Source organism: Canis lupus, chromosome 19, assembly GCF_048164855.1.
Source record: "Canis lupus baileyi chromosome 19, mCanLup2.hap1, whole genome shotgun sequence".
Taxonomy (NCBI): domain Eukaryota; kingdom Metazoa; phylum Chordata; class Mammalia; order Carnivora; family Canidae; genus Canis; species Canis lupus.
Genome location: NC_132856.1, coordinates 49,846,438 through 49,864,396, shown reverse-complemented (window position 1 = coordinate 49,864,396; position 17,959 = coordinate 49,846,438). Strand labels below are relative to the sequence as shown.

Genomic DNA, 17,959 nt, shown 5'->3' with positions numbered 1-17,959 from the left:
TGGGGGGATGGCCTGCTACATCCACAAGACGCTGAAAGCTGACACACAGGAAGGAGCCAGGATTCCGTAATAAAACTTTACTCTTACACAAATCTACATCTTTTAAACAGTAAAAAGGAAGGCTCACTGACGCCTAGGAAGAGGGCTGGCAGCAGCACTCAGGGAACAGGGCCGCTCTGGCCATCAGGCACGTGGTTACCGGCTCTGCTCAACTGTAAGACAGAGAGGGAGGCCAGTGAGATGGCGAACAGGGTCCCAGCCCGAGCCCGGCCCCTCGGCTGCCTGACACTTACTATACGTGGAGATGTCAATTTCTTCAGGAAGTTCTGCCACATTCACTTCAAACCGGTCCTGAACGTCATTGAGGATTTTTGCATCATTCTCGTCAGACACGAAAGTAATAGCCAGACCTTTAGTCCCAAAGCGACCTGCACGGGCCACCTGCAGGGGGACAGGAGCAGGGGGTCAGGCCACAGAGACACAGCCTGGGGAATCTGAGAAGCAGGGCCACATCCCCACTCACCCACGGGGACATCTTTAGGGATGGGGACACTAGAGAAGGGACACCTCAGTGGAACCACTCACTCGGTGGAGGTAGGTGTCCGAGTCCTCAGGCATGTCATAGTTGAAGACGATGTTGACTCGCTCAATGTCCATCCCTCGGCCAAACAGATTGGTGGCCACCAGGATCCGCCGCTGGAAGTCTTTGAACTGCTGATAGCGCGACAGACTGGGTGCAGGAGGAAGAAGAGGCGGCCATCAGACATGGGTTCCTGCGTGGACTCCCCATGAGGTGCCGGCCTCGGACCTCTGAGGGCGGCAGGCACTCACCGCTCCTCCTGGGCCATGCCCCTGTGGATGGCAATGGCCGGGAAGTTCTGCTCCACGAGGAGCTGGGCCAGGGCCATGCAGCGTTGCACGGACTTCACAAAGATCACCACCTGCAAGGGAGGGAGGCAGGAAGCGGCGGTCAGGGGTCAGAGCCCCTGTGCACTGACCTCACATGGTCCCAAAGCCCAGGAAGGGCCACACAGTGTCACCTGGTTAAACTCCAACACATCCAACAGGTCGAAGAGCTTGCGGTTCTTCTCACTGTCCTTGAGCTTGACGTAGTACTGCTGCAATCCATGCAGTGTGAGCTTGGTCTCATCGTCTACAAACACCTCCATGGGCTGTGCAGGAAGGGGCAAGCGGGGCTTACTCCTTGGCATCCGGCCTGCCCAGAACCTACTAGCGAAGGACTCCATGCTGCGATGCTTCGCAGAGGGCCTGCTGTACCCCAGTAAATGCCTCTCTCCCAACAGCTGATCTAAGCTCTGGTCTGACTCAGGTACAGACCAAGTTCAGCTCCCAGTCTGACAAGATGCAGGAGGGAAGGAAGGCCCCTGGGTCTCCCGGCATTCTCATGCGACGAGAGAAGTGTGGGTGTCCTGAAGCAGCATCAGCTCAGGACCCGAGACTCAGGAAGACCAAAGCTGCTGTACAGAGGCTGCCGTCCCACCCTACTCACATCTTGCATGAACTTCCTGCAGACCGGCCTGATCTCCTTGCTCAGGGTGGCGCTAAACATCATGCACTGCTTCTCATGGGGTGTCAAGCGGAAGATCTCCTGCACGTCCCGCCGCATGTCTGGGGGCAGGGGGCAAGAAACAGGTAGGCATGAGTGCCTAGCAGACCATGACCCCCACCCGAGACCAGCCCCAGCTCCTCCCAACCTGTGCCAGGGAGCTGTTAGCACCATGACGAGGGCAGTGTGAGTCGAGGAATGGAGGGAGGGGCGAGTCCCAGGTGCCTGAAGGGCTGGACTCGGGGTGAGCACAGGCGCGGGGAAGCTGCCATCCACTTACACGCTGCCAGAGCGGAGCAGCCGTGCCAGCGCGCCTCGAGCCACGCTTCAGGGAGGGGAGCCTGAGGCAGAGATAGCCGCTGGGGTGAGAGCTGCAGCCGCCTCCCAGGACACAAGCCCCATCTCCCAACGGCCCTGGCGGGGCTCACTGAGGGCAGGCAGGGGCCTAGAACTAAAGAGGCAGCCAGGCCACCACATTCCAAAGGCTAATATGTACACACGTCCTGACACAGCTCCTTTGGGCCCTGTGGCCCCTCAGCTTGGGCTCACAAGCAGGTCACTCTGCCAATGCTAGAACTTTCCATAAAATCATTTTCAGAAGACCTGTGTGCCAGCTACCCATGTGACCCCTCTCTGGGGCAACCTTCGCCTATCCTGTTGGGGCCCACCTGGCTTTGAAGTCTGGGGGGTAGGGAGACTGTGAGGGTGGGGAGAGTGTGGCTGGATGGGCCTCCAGCAGCTCCCAGACCCAAGGAGGAGACTCACCCAGCTGCTCCAGCATCTTGTCACACTCATCCAGCACGAAGTGCTTCACGTTCTTCAGGTTCAGGCTCCGGTTCCGCACTAGCGCCAGGATCCGGCCTGGTGTCCCCACCACGACATGAGGACAGTTCTTCTTCAATACCTCTTCATCCTTCTTGATAGAAAGGCCCCCAAAGAACACAGACACCTATACGGGTGGAGAGAAAGTTGCTTTTGCCAATCTGAGCACCAGAGGCTCGTACCCACTCCACAATGATGGCCACCTGGCCTGTGGCCCTAGCAGCTGGTGCTCCAGCAGCAACCCCCAAACCCCCAGGCCTAGAGCCTGGGGACCAGAAAGGCCTGAGAGCCTGGCCATGAGTCTGGTAGAAAACAGTCCCATGGCTGGGACGAGCACAGGCCTTTGGGGGCCATGCATAATTCATCAGGCTTTTAAGGAGCATAAACCACCGCAAACCTCAAAGGCAGCCTCTGCAGCCAAACTTGGTAAACACTGGCTGAGCCAGACCCGAGACAACAAGGCTGCAGAGGACCGTGCATGCAGCACACCCAGCCCAGCCTGAGGGGACTTACCTTGACACTGGGCATGTACTTGGAGAAGCGTTCATACTCTTTGCTGATCTGGAAGGCTAGCTCCCGTGTGTGGCACATGACCAAGACTGTCACCTGCAGGGCAGGTGGAAGAGAGACACTCAAGTCAGCATTCCAAGTCCTGTCTCAGCCAGAGCTCATGCCACTGTTCTTCCTCAGGGGCTCATGCCCACTGGGCCCCTGCCCCTCCAGGGTGCCTGTCGGGCTGCTCCCCACACTTCCAGTCAATGGAAGGTCCAGTCCAGGTGCTCCACCTTCTCCCCACCCCCCACCTGCCATTCACTCCCTATGTCCCTCCAGCTAACGAGGCTTGTCTCATGCTGCCAGGATCCACAGGGAGACCTAGCTGATGAGATAGCCCATACTAACGGCTCCCTGGGAGGCTGTTCTCTGGCTGGCCCCTGACCACCTGAGAAGGAGGCCGCTCCTGCCTTCAGGTCCACGGTGCCAAGTGCTGTGACCACACCATAGCCTCCCACTGCATCTCCCTCTCCCCCAGTCACCCCTAAGGAAACAAGGGCTCTTGCACTCACACACAGCCCACGGATGTGTGCCCCAATGTGACAAAAGTACAACACAGGAATGCACCTTGATTCTCCTCTGACAAAATTCATGCATGAGAAAATAACTGTCAGCGACAACGATAGTAAATTCTCATGCAGTATAATCTCACCCGAGTAAACCTGCACAATCTAGAAAAGCACATGACAAATTAACAGCTATGTCTCTGGAGAATAAAACCATGGGCACTTTTTCAGCTTATCGTTTTGTCACAGCTAAGTACCATACTTAATTTTAAAAGCCCACAAATAACACAGGAACAGGAACTTTTAATGAGGGGAACCATAGCTATTGACGCCTCATACAACCTGGGCCCAACAGGGAGGGGACCCACCCACCTGTCCATTAACTGGCTCAATCTGCTGCAGGGTGGCCAGTACGAAGACCGCAGTCTTGCCCATCCCAGACTTGGCCTGGCACAGGACGTCCATGCCCAGGATGGCTTGGGGAATACACTCGTGCTGGACTGAGGGAGAGAGCACGCGTGAGCAACCAGAAACCAGATGCTCCCTGTGTGTAGGCTCCTCGCCAGGTGGCTGAGGAGACCACAGTGAGGGTGGTCAGAGGTGGTTCTTGGCAGGGAGAAGCAGGAAGGCATACCCTCAGATGGATGCTCAAAGCCACAGTCCACTATGGCCCTCAGGAGCTCCGGCTTCAGCAGAAAGTCCCGGAAGCCAGAGCTGTGGATGGAAACGTAGGAACCCTTGACATCTTTCTTGGGGGGAGCAGGAGTGCTCTCTGGAGGAGCCTGGGGCTCTTCATCTTCCTCATAATCCAGAAGCTCATTTTCCACATCTTGTTCTGCCATGGTGCTGAGAATAGAGGAGGGAGCCAAATGAGAAAACCTACCCATCGAGGGTCACTGAGGGAGAAGACTGCCCAGCACTGCAGTCTGTTAACACAGGCCCAAGAAAGGCAAGGCACTGGAGCCACCTTACAAGCTGGCACAGAAAGGACCCAGATGATGAAGCTGATGGCCATCACTCTCTGATCCCTTTCCCTTATTACCACCCACCCTCAGATTCCTGCAGAATATCCCACCAGCTCCACCTGGACAGCACCTCCCAGCCTCAGCCTGTCATGGTCACACCCTGCCCTCCTGAGCACCACCTCACCTTTCCCTGGCCCCCCGCCCTTCATGCCCACACCCCTTCACCTCAAGGGCCTCCCTCTGCTCTCAGAGCGAAATCCCCACACTTTCCTATGGCTTGCACATCCTCCTTGTTGGCCCTTGCAGCACACCTCCTTCCACACTACCCCTTTCAAACCACCCCCGGCCTTGTCTGGCTGCTCAGACTCACCAAGCCCCTACCCCAAGCTTTTCCAGCACACTGCCACCACCAGGAAAACTCCAATGAACCACCTCAGCCCATTAACCTAAAGGAGTTCCCTCTCCACCACTGCCCAAGGAGTCCACGGGCCTACACAAGGGAGGACCCTAGAGACCAGATGTGGCTGCCAGAAAGCTGGAGAGACTGGAGTCTGTGAGAGAGCAGAGTGTGCCCTGCCCCAGCTCCTCCTGCTATTTGTGGTCTGCACAAGGGAATAATTAAGTACTCTCACGAACAGGCTTCCCATTGGGCCCAAGCCAATAAAAGTAGAGCTGAGATGGTAAAGAGAATACAAAACTTGCTCACCTCCTGGCTTTATTTAATCCAATACATGCACAGCACCTACTGGATGTAAGCTACAAGGGACCCAAAAGTGAGATTATGGTCTTTTGTCCTCCCAACCCCACCCCAGCCTCCAAATCCAGAGCAAGGAAGTGGTGAAGCAGTCCCTCTTCTTCCTGAGCTGGATGTGGAGGGTCCTGGGCCCACTTTTTGGTCCTCCCTCTCTCATTCTCTCTGCGCCTTCATCCAGCCCCAGGGCTTTAATCACATCTGTGTGGAGAGGTCCCAAACTTATGTCTCTGGCCATAAGTTACCCAGATCCCCTCAACAACAGCCTGGTTACCCAGATGCCTCATTTACATCTCCCCTTGGAAGCTGGACTCAAAAGACCCAGAGCAAAACCCTCTGTTTCTTTTTTTTCCTTTATTTATTTATGATAGTCACACAGAGAGAGAGAGAGAGAGAGAGAGAGGCAGAGACACAGGCAGAGGGAGAAGCAGGCTCCATGCACCGGGAGCCCGACGTGGGATTCGATCCCGGGTCTCCAGGATCACGCCCTGGGCCAAAGGCAGGCGCCAAACCCCTGCGCCACCCAGGGGTCCCCCCTCTGTTTCTTCCTGCAGACCTGCTTCTCAAAAAAGGCAATTCCATTCTCTCACTGGCTTTTTCTCTCCTCCAGTCCAGTCAGCCCAACAGGACAATCAGGTCACCTCTCACCCCTGCCACCTCACTGGTCTCAAGCTACCTCTACCGTTCTTTCTTTTTATATATAAATAATCTCTATACCCAACACAGGGCTCCAACTCTGGACCCCAAGATCAAGAGTCATGTGCTCTTCTGAATGAGCCAGCCAGGTGCCCCTTCACCTTTCTTTTAAAATTAGAAGTTTTACTGAGATATTCACAAGCCTACTATTCACTCCTTAAAATGTACATACAGTTCACTGGTTTTCAATATTTTTAGAACGGTCAGAACTATGTGGAATGACCACTGCAGCTGGAGTGCATCACACATTTCGGTCAGGTCAAAAAGACCGGGACCCTTTACCTGTCTTCCCTCCCACCCCCACCCCGTTGGCAACAGCTAACCTACTTTGTTTTCTATGAATCTGCTGGTTTTGGACAGCTCATAAATGGAATCATACAATATGCCACCATTCATACAGCTTCTTTTACTTGGCATGTTTTGACATTCATCTGCTCACTGTGTGGTTTGCATCCGTACCTCATTCCTTGTCAGAGTTGAACATTCCCCTGTACAGGCATACCAGTTTATCCACGGTCAGTTGATGATTTGAGCTCCATCACCCTGTGCCTGGATTATGGGAATAGTCTCCTCACTGGTCTTCCCCTTTTCCATCCCCTTCCATCTTCTCTCCCCAAAGCGTAAAAGTTACATCAGAGAATGTCACCCCTCTGTTCAAAACCCTCCACAAGCTCCCACTGTGCTCAGAACACTCAGGAATCCTCACCATGACCCATCAGACCCTACATGAACCGACCGCCCCTCTACACTCAAACCTCACTTCCTCCATTGCCCTCACTCACTGGCCTTGTTGCTGTGCCTCAAACATGCCTCAGCACCTTTGTACCTGCTGTTTCTGCTGCCCAAAGTGGTCAGGATTCCCCTCACTTCCGTCAGGCCTCTGACTCCAGGACATCTCTTGCCAGCCCCGAGTAGAAAAGCACCCTCTTAAAAGTCAGGCCTGCCAGCCCAGAGCCTAAAGCACTCAACAGCAATAGCTGAATGAATAGAATTAGAATTCAGGTTTCAAGGCAAGGTTAGGGGCTAAAGCAAGCATATATCCTTAACTGATTCTTGAAAAAAGTAATCTGAACAGGGAGGGGTTATTTCTCAGGTAGCGGAGAAAAGAACAGGAGCTAGGAAAGGTCAGCCCCAAAGAAAGTACCAGGCCCTTGTGAGGAATGGAGAGCAAGACTGGCTGGCTGAAGCAGAGGTAGAGGACAAACTTGGGAAAGCTGATCAAGTCGAGGGCATTCACGCTTTATTCCCTAATAGGGAATCACTGATGAGATTATTTTTCACTGATGAGATTTTTTGAGTTGCGTGACTCAATTGCCCCAAGCAATTTACTCCAAGAGTAGAAAGATGAGTGCGGAACGAGAACAGCAACAGGGAAAACCAGTCACTAAGAATTAACCACAGTGGGGGTGTTATGAGGGAAGAATAAGGTGGATCATTCAACAGGGCAGGGCCACCTCTGGGGTAATCCCTGGGCAGAGAAAGCCTAGTCACCTACTCTGACTGTTAAACCCGGGTGCCCCAAGAGGTGATGGTGCATTTTAGAGAAAAATACAGGTCAAAAGAAGGCGTTTTGTTATTTAGGGGGGCGATATTAAGGGGCGGCCCGAGTTTGACGAACAAGATTTTCTTGGAAGTGGCTACACAAAAATCTAAAGCTCAAAACAAATTGGAGGAGGAGAGGACGGTGGGGGTTAGTCCCACCCAGCGGGGGTGGCTGCGACGGCTGAGGCCCCAGGAGCAGACCAACTGGAAGGCTGACGCCCGAGAAGTGTCAATCCAGACACGCCCACGGGTACCCATTCCCTCTCAAAGTGCCTCCAGGGAAGACTTCCACCTCGGAGTCGGCCTCTGAGACATCTTTTCTGCTCTAAATCTCTGGAACCCCGAATTCCCTAAACACAGAGCAAGAACACAACAGAGTCCCCCCCTGTCGTGGCTACAAGCTCGGGTTCCTCCCACCGCAACCCCAGGCCCTGGCGTCACCCCCCACACACACACCCACACCCCGAATCCCTCCCCAAACGGCCTAGGCAGTCTCCTCGAGCAGAGAGGATTCCTCGCCAAGTCGGGGTCGACCCGCGGGCCGCCATGACAGCCCCACTCCCGGAAGCGGGATGACTCCCCGCGCGCCAACAGCCACCGGCGCCCCCCCCCCCCGGGCCGCGCATGCGCCGTGGCGTTCAACGGCTGCTGCCGCGCGCGGCTGACGCCCAAACCGCTCCGCCCCCCCACCACTCGTCTCGCGCCCCCTCCTCTTCCTCTTCCCCTCAACCCCCGGCGTCTCCCCTCGCCCGCTCGCCCGCAGGTCCGAAGTCTCCGCACCGCGCCCCCGCGCCCCAGACCCACCGCTCACCTGCTTCCCCGTTCGCCTCCGCGTGCTGCTGCGAGGAAAGCCGTCCGACTCTGGTTACCGGCCGCGCGCCCCGACACGAGTTGCAGCGCTTCCTGCCTCCTACGTCGGACTGCGGGTCTGCTCACTGGACGGCTGGCTTTTCACTCAAGAGAGGCGGAAGCGGTGATTGGGTCCTGCAGGAGGCGTCTGGAGGCTATTGGTGAAAGCAGCAAACGGGGCGTGCCCCATGCCTCGGATTCATTGGTCAATCTAAAAGTAGGCGCCCTGGGCTGAGGCCGACGTGAGCCCGTGCGCTGCCACGCGATTGGCGGTTTGCCCTTGGTGGGCGTCGCCATGTTTAGTACTGGCAGCCGAAGCCGGGGAGGATTTACCCTGTGCGAGTATCTCGCGTTGCTGTTGCGTGGCTCCTACGCCTGGCTGTGGAATTCAGGGCTTTGGAAGGGAGCATCAACCCGCGGTGGCCTCTCGGTTCTCCAGGGTGGGGGCTCTGAAGGAGTCCTGAAAAGGATCGGAGACCGGAATGACTCCAGCGTGGAGGGGACGGTTTGCGCCGGCTGTGCCAGCTCCCCTTTGCTGAGAGTCTCGTCCTGAGTCAAACCGTGTGCAGGTGGCCATCCAGGCTCAGGCCACAAAACCCAAACCAGAAGGGTTTTCGTTATAAAGCTTTTTTTTTTTTTTTTTTAATTTTACTTTTCCCCTTGTATTACATTTTCCCAACTTTACCCACGTCCCATTGTCTCCCCTACCCCCGGTACTTTACTAAGGTAAATGTTATAGTAAAAAGAAAAAGTACACGGAGTTTTGAAGATTGACAGGCAAGTGACAGTTGCCCAGGGAAAATATAGAACATTTCCATCCCCGCAGAAAGTCCTGTTGTGCCCCTCTCTGGTGAACCGCACCCCTTCCCCCTAACCAGGCAAAAGACGATGTAGATTTCTATAATTCTGATCTTGAATTTCATATAAACAGAATCCTGCAATAGATTGTCGTTTGTACCTGGCTTCTTTTGCTCAACAAACTGTTGTTGGGATTTGTCTATGTGTTGCATGTATCGATAGCTCTTTTTCCTTGCTGAGTGGTAGTCCACGGTGTTGATACATGACAATATAGCCAGTATCGTTTCTCCATTCACCCGTTAGTGGACATTTGGTTGTTCCTAGTGTTTGGCCATTATCAATGAAGCTTGTACAAGTATTTTCATAAACATAAGTGTGCTTCTCCAGGGCATATGCCTAGGAATGGAATGGTAGGCCCTAAGTCATGTGTGTGTTCACGTTTAGCAGATCATGACATGCTTCGTCAGTTGTTCTGCTTTACACTCCAAGTAGACACTGTGAAAGTCCCAGTAACTCCCAATCCTTGCTTATACCTGGTACGGACAGTCTTTCTCAGCTGTGTTTTGATTGGGGATTTCGGGTGGTGGGGGAAAGGGAGCAGAGATAAGCTGGTCAAACATAATCCTGCCACAACATTCCAACCTCCCTAAGCCTCTGACACAGTTAAACCTTCCTCCATAGTTTTCCAGGAAGATCTAGCCTTTCAACTTCATTTAGTGTAAGCTATCTTGGAGTCAATATTCTAGACAACAGATTCAAAACTGATGTCACCAGAGATACAACTTCGGTCAAAAAACCGAATGAAGAGAAACCAGTCAATTGTGAGGGAGGCTTTAGGTAATATAAGGTAGATATTGTAGGTAATAATTATACCATAATGCTTACAGAGCTCCTCCTTTGTGCCCAGCAGCTCTAGGATGAGGATGAGGCATGCAAAATCTAAGGGGGCACCTGTCATCAAGATAAATAATTTTAGGGACCTCTGGGTGGCTCAGTGGTTGGGCACCTGCCTTCAGCTCAGGTCGTGACCCCGGGATCTGCTCAATGGGAAGTCTGCTCCCTGCTCAATGGGAAGTCTGCTTCTCCCTCTCCCTATGCTGCTCCCCATGCTTGTGTTCTCTTTCTCACTTACTCTCTCAAATAAGCCCGTTATCGCATCGGGCTCCCAGTGGGGAGCCTGGTTCTCCCTCTACCTGTGTTTCTGCCTCTCTTTCAGTCTGTGTCTCTTATGAATAAATAAATCTTTTTAAAAAAGATAAATAATTTTAATCACTATTTTAAAACCACCCTTTTTATTTTTTATTTTTTTAAGATTTTATTTATTTATTCATAGACACAGAGACACAGGCAGAGGGAGAGGGAGAAGCAGGCTCCATGCAGGGAGCCCGATGTGGGACTCAATCCCAGGTCTCCAGGATCACACCATAGGCTGCAGGCGGTGCCAAACCGCTGTGCCACCGGGGCTGCCCTAAAACCACCATTTTTAAATAATAAAAAGCACTATTTTAAAATCAAAATTAGGGCAGCCCCGGTGGCGCAGCGGTTTAGCGCCGCCGGCAGCCCGGGGTGTGATCCTGGAGACCCAGGATCGAGTCCCACATCGGGCTCCTGGTGCATGGAGCCTGCTTCTCCCTCTGCCTGTGTCTCTGCCTCTCTTTCGCTCTCTCTGAATAAATAAATAAATAAATCTTTAAAAAAAATAAAAAATAAAAAATAAAATCAAAATTAACTTTTTAGCATAGCCCAGGTGGCTCAGCAGCTTAGCGCCACCTTCAGCCCAGGATGTGATCCTGGAGACTCAGGATCAAGTCCCACGTCAGGCTCCTGGCATGGAGCCTGCTTCTCCCCCTGCCTGTGTCTCTGCCTCTCTCTCTCTCTCTCTCTCTCTCTGTCTCATGAATATATAAATAAAATATTTTTAAAAAATCTATTATGATCAAAATATTAAGTAAAGACAGGATCAGTAACAGTGCTACATGGAGCAAAGCCATATTGCTGTCTGAGGCAAAAGGGAAAGATTGGGATAACTGATCCTGTCTTCATCTAGGCTTTTTGCATGGATTTTGATGTCAAAAATTATTGGATTAAAGCATTGTGTGTCTTGGGGCACCTGGGTGGCTCAGTAGGTAAAGCATCTGCCTTCAGCTTAGGTCATGATCCCAGAGTCCTGGGATGGAGCCCAGCCTCGAGCTCCCTGCTCAATGGGGAAAGTCTGCTTCTCCCTCTCCCTATGCTGCTCCCCCTGCTTGTGTTCTCTTTCTCACTTACTCTCTCATATAAGTAAATAAAATATTTAAAAAATAAATATAATAAATAAATATTATGTGTCTTGATTTTTGGCACCCCTTAAATGTTGTACCTGAGTGAATGCTTCACTCTCTTCACCCTAGTTCCCACCCTGGTGCTCAGTCTGGTTCTGAGAAATCTGAGCCTAGCACCTGACTGAATCCCCCACCTGAAGCAGATGAGTGCATGTATTAACATCTGCACTGTCAGATGGGTAACCTGAGGTTCAGAGAAAGTTAGTCCCAGCCCCAAGGCCACACAGATGGCAGGGATCCAAGCCCAAGCCATCTCCCTCCCTTACAATTGGCCACTTCCTACAAAGGTGGAGATAGAAGCCAAGGTAAGGTAACTTGGAAACCCAGAGAAAACCTGCCCCTGGGGAAAGAAGAGGTGCCCCAGGAAAGCAGATGAGAGGCAAGCTTGGAATAATTAATTATCTGAGGTGAGTTAGGAGACAGCCAAAGCCATTTGCATCCTGTTGAGAAGAGTTAAAATTAATAAACATTAATCTCACTAAAATAGAGTTGAGAAGCCCAGAGGGGGAGCTCTCACATAGAAAGAGCCCTTTACATTCTCAACTGGAAAAAGCCTGTACTTTTACTGTCCTGTTACTAGCGGGAGGAAGATTTTCTCCTGAGCCAGCAACAGCCTGACCAATGAGAGTCACAACTAAGCCAATGAAAAGCCACCCCACTTGGAGGGTCTCCTGGCTGGCTCAGTGGGTGGAGCATGGAAACGCTTAATGGGAGTAGGGGTTGTGAGTTTAAGCCCCACCTTGGGTATATAGAGATTTCAAAAGGAAAGGAGAGGGGAGGAGAGGGGAGGAAAGGGGAGGAGAGGAAGGGAAAGAAAAAGAGAGAAAGAGAGAGAGAAAGAAAAGAAAAGAAAAGAAAAGAAAAGAAAAGAGAAAGAAGGAAGGAAGGAAGAGAGAGAGAGAAAGAAAGAAGAAAGAAAGAAAGAAAGAAAGAAAGAAAGAAAGAAAGAAAGAAAGAAAGAAAAAGAGAAAAGAAAAGAAAGAGGATCCCCAGGTGGCTCAGTGGTTTGGCGCCTGCCTTTGGCCCAGGGCGTGATCCTGGAGGCTCCGGATTGAATCCCACGTCGGGCTCCCTGCTTGGAGCCTGCTTCTTCCTCTGCCTGTGTCTCTGCCTCTCTCTCTCTCTGTGTCTCTCATGAATAAATAAATAAAATCTTATAAAAGAAAGTGTTTGCAAGGCTCAATTGGCTAAGCCTCTGACCTTTGGTTTCTGCTCAGGTCAAGATCTCAGGGTGGTGAGATCAAGCCCCATGTGAGGCTCTGCACTGGGGCTCTGCACTGGGTATGGAGCCTGCTTCTCCCTTTCCCTTTGCCCCCCCCCCCCCCCACTGCTTGTGTGTTCCTTCTCTCTCTTGCTCACTTCTCACTCTCTCTTCAATAAATAAATAAAATCTTAAAAAAAAACCCTCACAAATGAATAGATCAAAAACTGGTCTGATCCAGTGATTCCACTTCTGGGTATTTACCCAGAGAAAGTGAAAGCTAATTTGAAAAGATATATTCCTCCTTTTGTCTCCTGCAGTATTATTTTTAATAGCCAATATATGGCAGTAACATAAATGTCCATCAATAGATGGATGTATAAAGATGTGCAGGATGCCTGAGTGGCTCAGTGGTTGAGCATCTGCCTTCAGCTCAAGTTGTGATCCTGGAGTCCCAGGATTGAGTCCCACATCAGGCGCCCTGCATGGCCTGCTTCTCCTTCTGCCTGTGTCTCTGCCTCTGTGTGTGTGTCTCTCATGAATAAATAAATAAAATCTTAAAAAAAAAAGAAACAGAAGAAGAAGATGTGGTATACATATAAAATAAATTATTATTCATCTATTAAAAAAAACAGCAAAATCTTGACATTTGGGACAACATGGATGGTCCTAGAGAGTGTTAAGTCAGACAAATACCATGTGATTTCATTTGCATGTAGAATCTAAAAAAACAAAACAAACAAAATCAGAAACAGACTCACTAATACACAGAACAACCTAGTGATTGCCAGAGGGACAGGGACTGGAGAGATGGGTGAAATAGGTGAAGGAGATTAAGAAACACAAACTTCCAGGGTTTTGTTTTTGTTTTTATTTTTTTTTAAAGATTTTTTATTTATTTGTTCACGACAGATACAAAGAGAGAGAGGCAGAGAGACAGGCAGAGGGAGAAAGCAGGCTCCGTACAGGGAGCCCGAGGTGGGACTCCATCCCGGGTCTCCAGGATCACGCCCTGGGCTGAAGGTGGCGCTAAACTGCTGTACCGCCGGGCTGCCCAACTTCCATTTTTTTTTTTTTTAATATTTATTTATTCATTTATGAGAGAGAGAGAGAGAGAGAGGCAGAGGGAGAAGCGGGCTCCATGCCGGCAGCCCGACGCGGGACTCGATCCCGGGACTCCAGGATGGCGCCCTGGGCCAAAGGCAGGCGCAAAACCTCTGAGCCACCCAGGGATCCCCTCCAGTTTTAAAATAATGAAGTCATGGGGATGAAAAGTACAGCATAGGAAAAAGAGTCAATAATATGCTGATAATCTTGTATGGTAACAGATGGTAATTACACATCACAGGGAGCACTTCATAGTGTATATAATTGTCAAGTCACTATGTTGTACATCTGAAACTAATATAATATTATACACAATATAATATTGTACACAACTATACTTCAATTGAACACACACACACGTGCATACAGAATCAACTATTATAAAAAGAAGAAACAGTGGTCCATCCATATCCTTGAATACCAGTAAAAATAAAAAGGAATAAACTATTGCTATATACAACATTACAGATGAACTTCAAAAACATCATGTTCTTGGGGTGTCTGGCTGGCTCAGAAGAACATATGACTCTTGATCTTGAGGTTGTGAGTTTGAGCCCTAAGTTAGGTGTAGAGATTACTAAAAATAAATAAACTTATTTTTAAAAAGATTTTATTTATTTATTTGTTCATGAGAGACACACACAGAGAGAGAAACAAAGACACAGGCAGAGAGAGAAGCAGGCTCTATGTGGGACTTGATCCCAGGACTCCAGGCTCACACCCTGGGCCGAAGGCAGGCGCTCAACCTCTGAGCCACCCAGGCATCCCTAAACAAATAAATTTAAAAACAACAGCAACAACAACACAACCCATCATGTTTTTTGTGAATATATTGAAAATCACTGGGATCATACACTTAAGAAAGGTAAATTTTATGCTATGTAAATTTCATTTCAATAGAAAAAGCAAAACATGTTGAGTGAAAGAATCCAGGCATAAAAACCCCAGATATTGGGATCCCTGGGTGGCGCAACGGTTTGGCGCCTGCCTTTGGCCCAGGGCACGATCCTGGAGACCCGCGATCGAATCCCACGTCGGGCTCCCGGTGCAAGGAGCCTGCTTCTCCCTCTGCCTGTGTCCCTGCCTCTCTCTCTCTCTGTGACTATCATAAATAAATAAATAAATAAATAAATAAATAAATAAATAAATAAATATTAAAAAAAAAAAAACCCAGGGATCCCTGGGTGGCGCAGCGGTTTAGTGCCTGCCTTTGGCCCAGGGCGCGATCCTGGAGACCCGGGATCGAATCCCATGTCGGGCTCCCAGTGCATGGAGCCTGCTACTCCCTCTGCCTGTGTCTCTGCCTCTCTCTCTCTCACTGTGTGCCTATCATAAATTAAAAAAAAAGAACAACCCAGATATTAAAAAAAAAATCAGGGATGCCTGGATGGCTTAGCAGTTGAACGTCTGCCTTTGGCTCAGGGCATGATCCTGGTCCTGGGATCGAGTCCCGCATTGGGCTCCTTGGGCTCCCTCCGGGGAGCCTGCTTCTCCTTCTGCCTGTGTCTCCGCCTCTCTCTGTGTATCTCTCATGAATAAATAAACAAAATCTTTAAAATAAAAATAAAATAACTTTTAAAGATCATAATATGATCCCATGTGGGATCAAGTGCAGGCCAAATTAATCTATGGTGATAGAATTTCTATAAGGTTGCCTGGCACAGGGCACAAATAAAAGGTATGCAGCAGGGGAGTGGACTAGTTGGTGGCCACAGGAATCTATACATATATAAAAATTCATGGAGCAGGGTGCTTCAATGGCTCAATCAGTTAAGCATCCGACCACTGATTTCATCTCAGGGTCCTGGGATCAAACCCTGTGTCACTTAGTCACTTATCTTGGAGTCTGCTTGTCTCTCCCTCTGCTCCCTGAAACTTAAATAAATAAAAAAAAAAATTTTTTTTTTTTTTTTTTTTTTAAATCGCAGAGCTGGGTGCCTGTGTGGCTCTGTTGGTTAAGTGCCTACCTTCGGCTCAGGTCATGATCCCAGGGTCCTGGGATGGAGCCCCATGTCATCAGGCTCTCTGCTCAGCAGGGCTGCTTCTCCCTCTTCCTCTGTCTGCCACTCCCCCTGCTTGTGCTGCTCTCTATCAAATAAATAAACAAACAAATAAATAAATAAAATCCCCCCCACAAAAAAAAACCCCACAGACCTGCCCACCGAAGGATTTGTGCACTCCATCAGGGGTAAGTTGTGCCTCAATCAAAATAACTAACAATCAAAAATTAAAAGACATCCCTTATGGTTAAAACGAAGTCACCAGTGTTCACCTTCCCACTTCCACTCCCCTCCCCCACTACCGAAACAACTACTTAAATAAAAAGAATGATACCGAACTGACCCCCCTTGTTCTGTGCTTTACAAGAATTAATTCATTTAAGCTTCCCAGCAACCCTATGAGGGGAGGTGCCACTGTCTCATCCCTTTTTACAGATGAAGAAACTAAAGCACGGAACAGTGAAGTAACTTGCCCAGAATCCTACTATTGGTGTGTGGTGGTGCTAGGATTTGAACTGAGGTGGCCTCTGTCACCTCCTCCAGGGTGCCAGGCACACCAGAGCACACTACTCTCTTCAGGTTTTTATAAACTTGATACATAGTTTCACATTCTGTTTTTCAGTAATTGGTATAAGCAGTATCAAACTGTATCATTTTCTTCTACTTAACTTTTTAAATCCCTCCCCTTAAGGCAAAGTTTTTGAGTTTAGCTCTGTGGATACATTTAGCCTTTCTGGTGTCAGAACAATCTACTCCCCTTTCTGTTTCTGGCACCCAGCTGGCTGGCGGGAGACTTGGTTTGCAAAGAGTCTTTTGAGAAACAATCCTCACTGAGTTCCTCCCCTGCTAAGAATCAGTCAATGGCTCCCACAATCCTCAGGGTCAAGTTTGAACTCCAGGGAGGTGCTGGAGCCCCTCCATCCCCACCATCTGTGGCATCTGGAGACTGTCCCCACTCCAGGTTCATCAGCACTAAACACTCCAGCCACACTCCATGATGCCCTGTTTGTCCAACCACCTGTTCACCCAACAGCTATTTATTTGAGCACCTTCCATGTGCCAGACACTGTTCTAGTTGCTGGGGACTCAGCTTCGAACAAGACAATGATCCCTGTCCTTAGAGAGCTGACATCCTGATTGAGACAAACAAGTAAGAAAACAGAGTAAAATGTATTAAAATTAGCAAGGAAGAAAAATTGAGGTATGTGAGGGGTAGAGTTTGGTAGAGATGGGTTGGGGCCTGTTTTAGGTGGAGATGCAGTCAGGGAGGACTTCTCCAAGAAGGTGGCATTTGGGATCCCTGGGTGGCGCAGCGGTTTAGCGCCTGCCTTTGGCCCAGGGCGCGATCCTGGAGACCCGGGATCGAGTCCCACGTCGGGCTCCCGGTGCATGGAGCCTGCTTCTCCCTCTGCCTGTGTCTCTGTCTCCCTCTCTCTCACTGTGTGCCTATCATAAATAAATAAAAAATAAATAAATAAATAAAAAGAAGGTGGCATTTGAGCAAAGATGGAAATGAAGTGAAGAAGAAAGAATGCCAAGGCAGGAAGGAAAAGTATTGCAGGCAGAGGGGAAACAGGAAATACAGAGGCCCTGAGGTAGGAATAGGCATTTTTGAGGAGCGGTGAGGAGGCTGTTTGCCAGAGTGGCATGAATGAGGGGAGTGGAGCAGGAGATGGGGGGTGAGGGAGGAATCAGGACATGCCAGGTTCTCCCTCATCCACCTCTAGGGCTTTGCCCCTGATGGTCCTTCAACTAAACACTCTTCTCCTCTTTACTTACTTTGCTGTTCCCAAATTTGTCCTCATCCCGGTGCCAGCCCCTCTGCCTCTTCCACAGTGGGGCAGCTGCCTCCATAAGGCATCAACAGTTCTGGGATACCTTTCTCCTGACACCTCACATTGTATCCACTCATTCATTCTGCAAAAATTGAGTGAGCACAGGCCAAACGTTGGGCAATTTCAGAGAGGAGCCACAGTTAAATAAAATGGGGCCATAATTGTAATAAATAGGACAGGGTATGAAAAGGTCTCTCAGAGGAGGTGACATTTAAACAGAGACCTAAATGATCAGAAAATACTAGCCATGGGGAGATGGGATGGAAGGGCATTCCAGACTGGAAAACAGCTAGAGCAAAGGCCCTGTGGTTGGAAGCAAAGTAAGAATATTTTAGGAACAGAAGGAAGGGCAGTGTTGCTGGATGGGGATGAGGGGAGAAGAGGGGGATGTGGCTGGACAGGTGGGCAGAGTCCTGACAAGGCTACCCTATAGATCAGGGGAGGGTC

At 50.1% G+C, this 17,959-nt stretch overlaps 1 protein-coding gene across 3 annotated transcripts; it reads right to left on the bottom strand.

The window, feature by feature from the left end:
- Window positions 1–62: 62 nt before the first annotated feature.
- On the bottom strand, window positions 63–8,372 carry DDX39A (DExD-box helicase 39A). Of its 3 annotated transcripts, none has more exons than XM_072786995.1 (12): window positions 8,213–8,237; window positions 6,319–6,408; window positions 4,082–4,293; window positions 3,820–3,947; window positions 2,903–2,995; window positions 2,333–2,516; window positions 1,511–1,629; window positions 1,041–1,172; window positions 832–941; window positions 586–730; window positions 294–441; window positions 63–212 (listed from the first exon to the last, which is right to left on the bottom strand). In XM_072786995.1, the coding sequence occupies exons 2-12, from the start codon at window positions 6,321–6,323 to the stop codon at window positions 196–198; spliced, it is 1,293 nt and encodes a 430-aa protein (XP_072643096.1). In that variant the 5' UTR covers window positions 6,324–6,408; window positions 8,213–8,237; the 3' UTR covers window positions 63–195. The 3 variants fall into 3 exon arrangements, with proteins under 3 accessions (XP_072643096.1, XP_072643097.1, XP_072643098.1); XM_072786996.1 differs by lacking the exon at window positions 8,213–8,237 and adding an exon at window positions 6,686–7,800; XM_072786997.1 differs by lacking the exon at window positions 6,319–6,408 and having other exon boundaries at window positions 8,213–8,372.
- Between the last annotated feature and the right edge of the window lie 9,587 nt (window positions 8,373–17,959).

Excerpts from the sequence above, each read along its gene's own strand:
- DDX39A (XM_072786995.1), bottom strand. Across the intron at positions 1,630-2,332 it reads CAAGATGCTGGAGCAGCTGG|ACATGCGGCGGGACGTGCAG; the intron begins GTGAGTCTCCTC and ends CCCTGCCCCCAG. Across the intron at positions 942-1,040 it reads ATGTGTTGGAGTTTAACCAG|GTGGTGATCTTTGTGAAGTC; the intron begins GTGACACTGTGT and ends CCTCCCTTGCAG.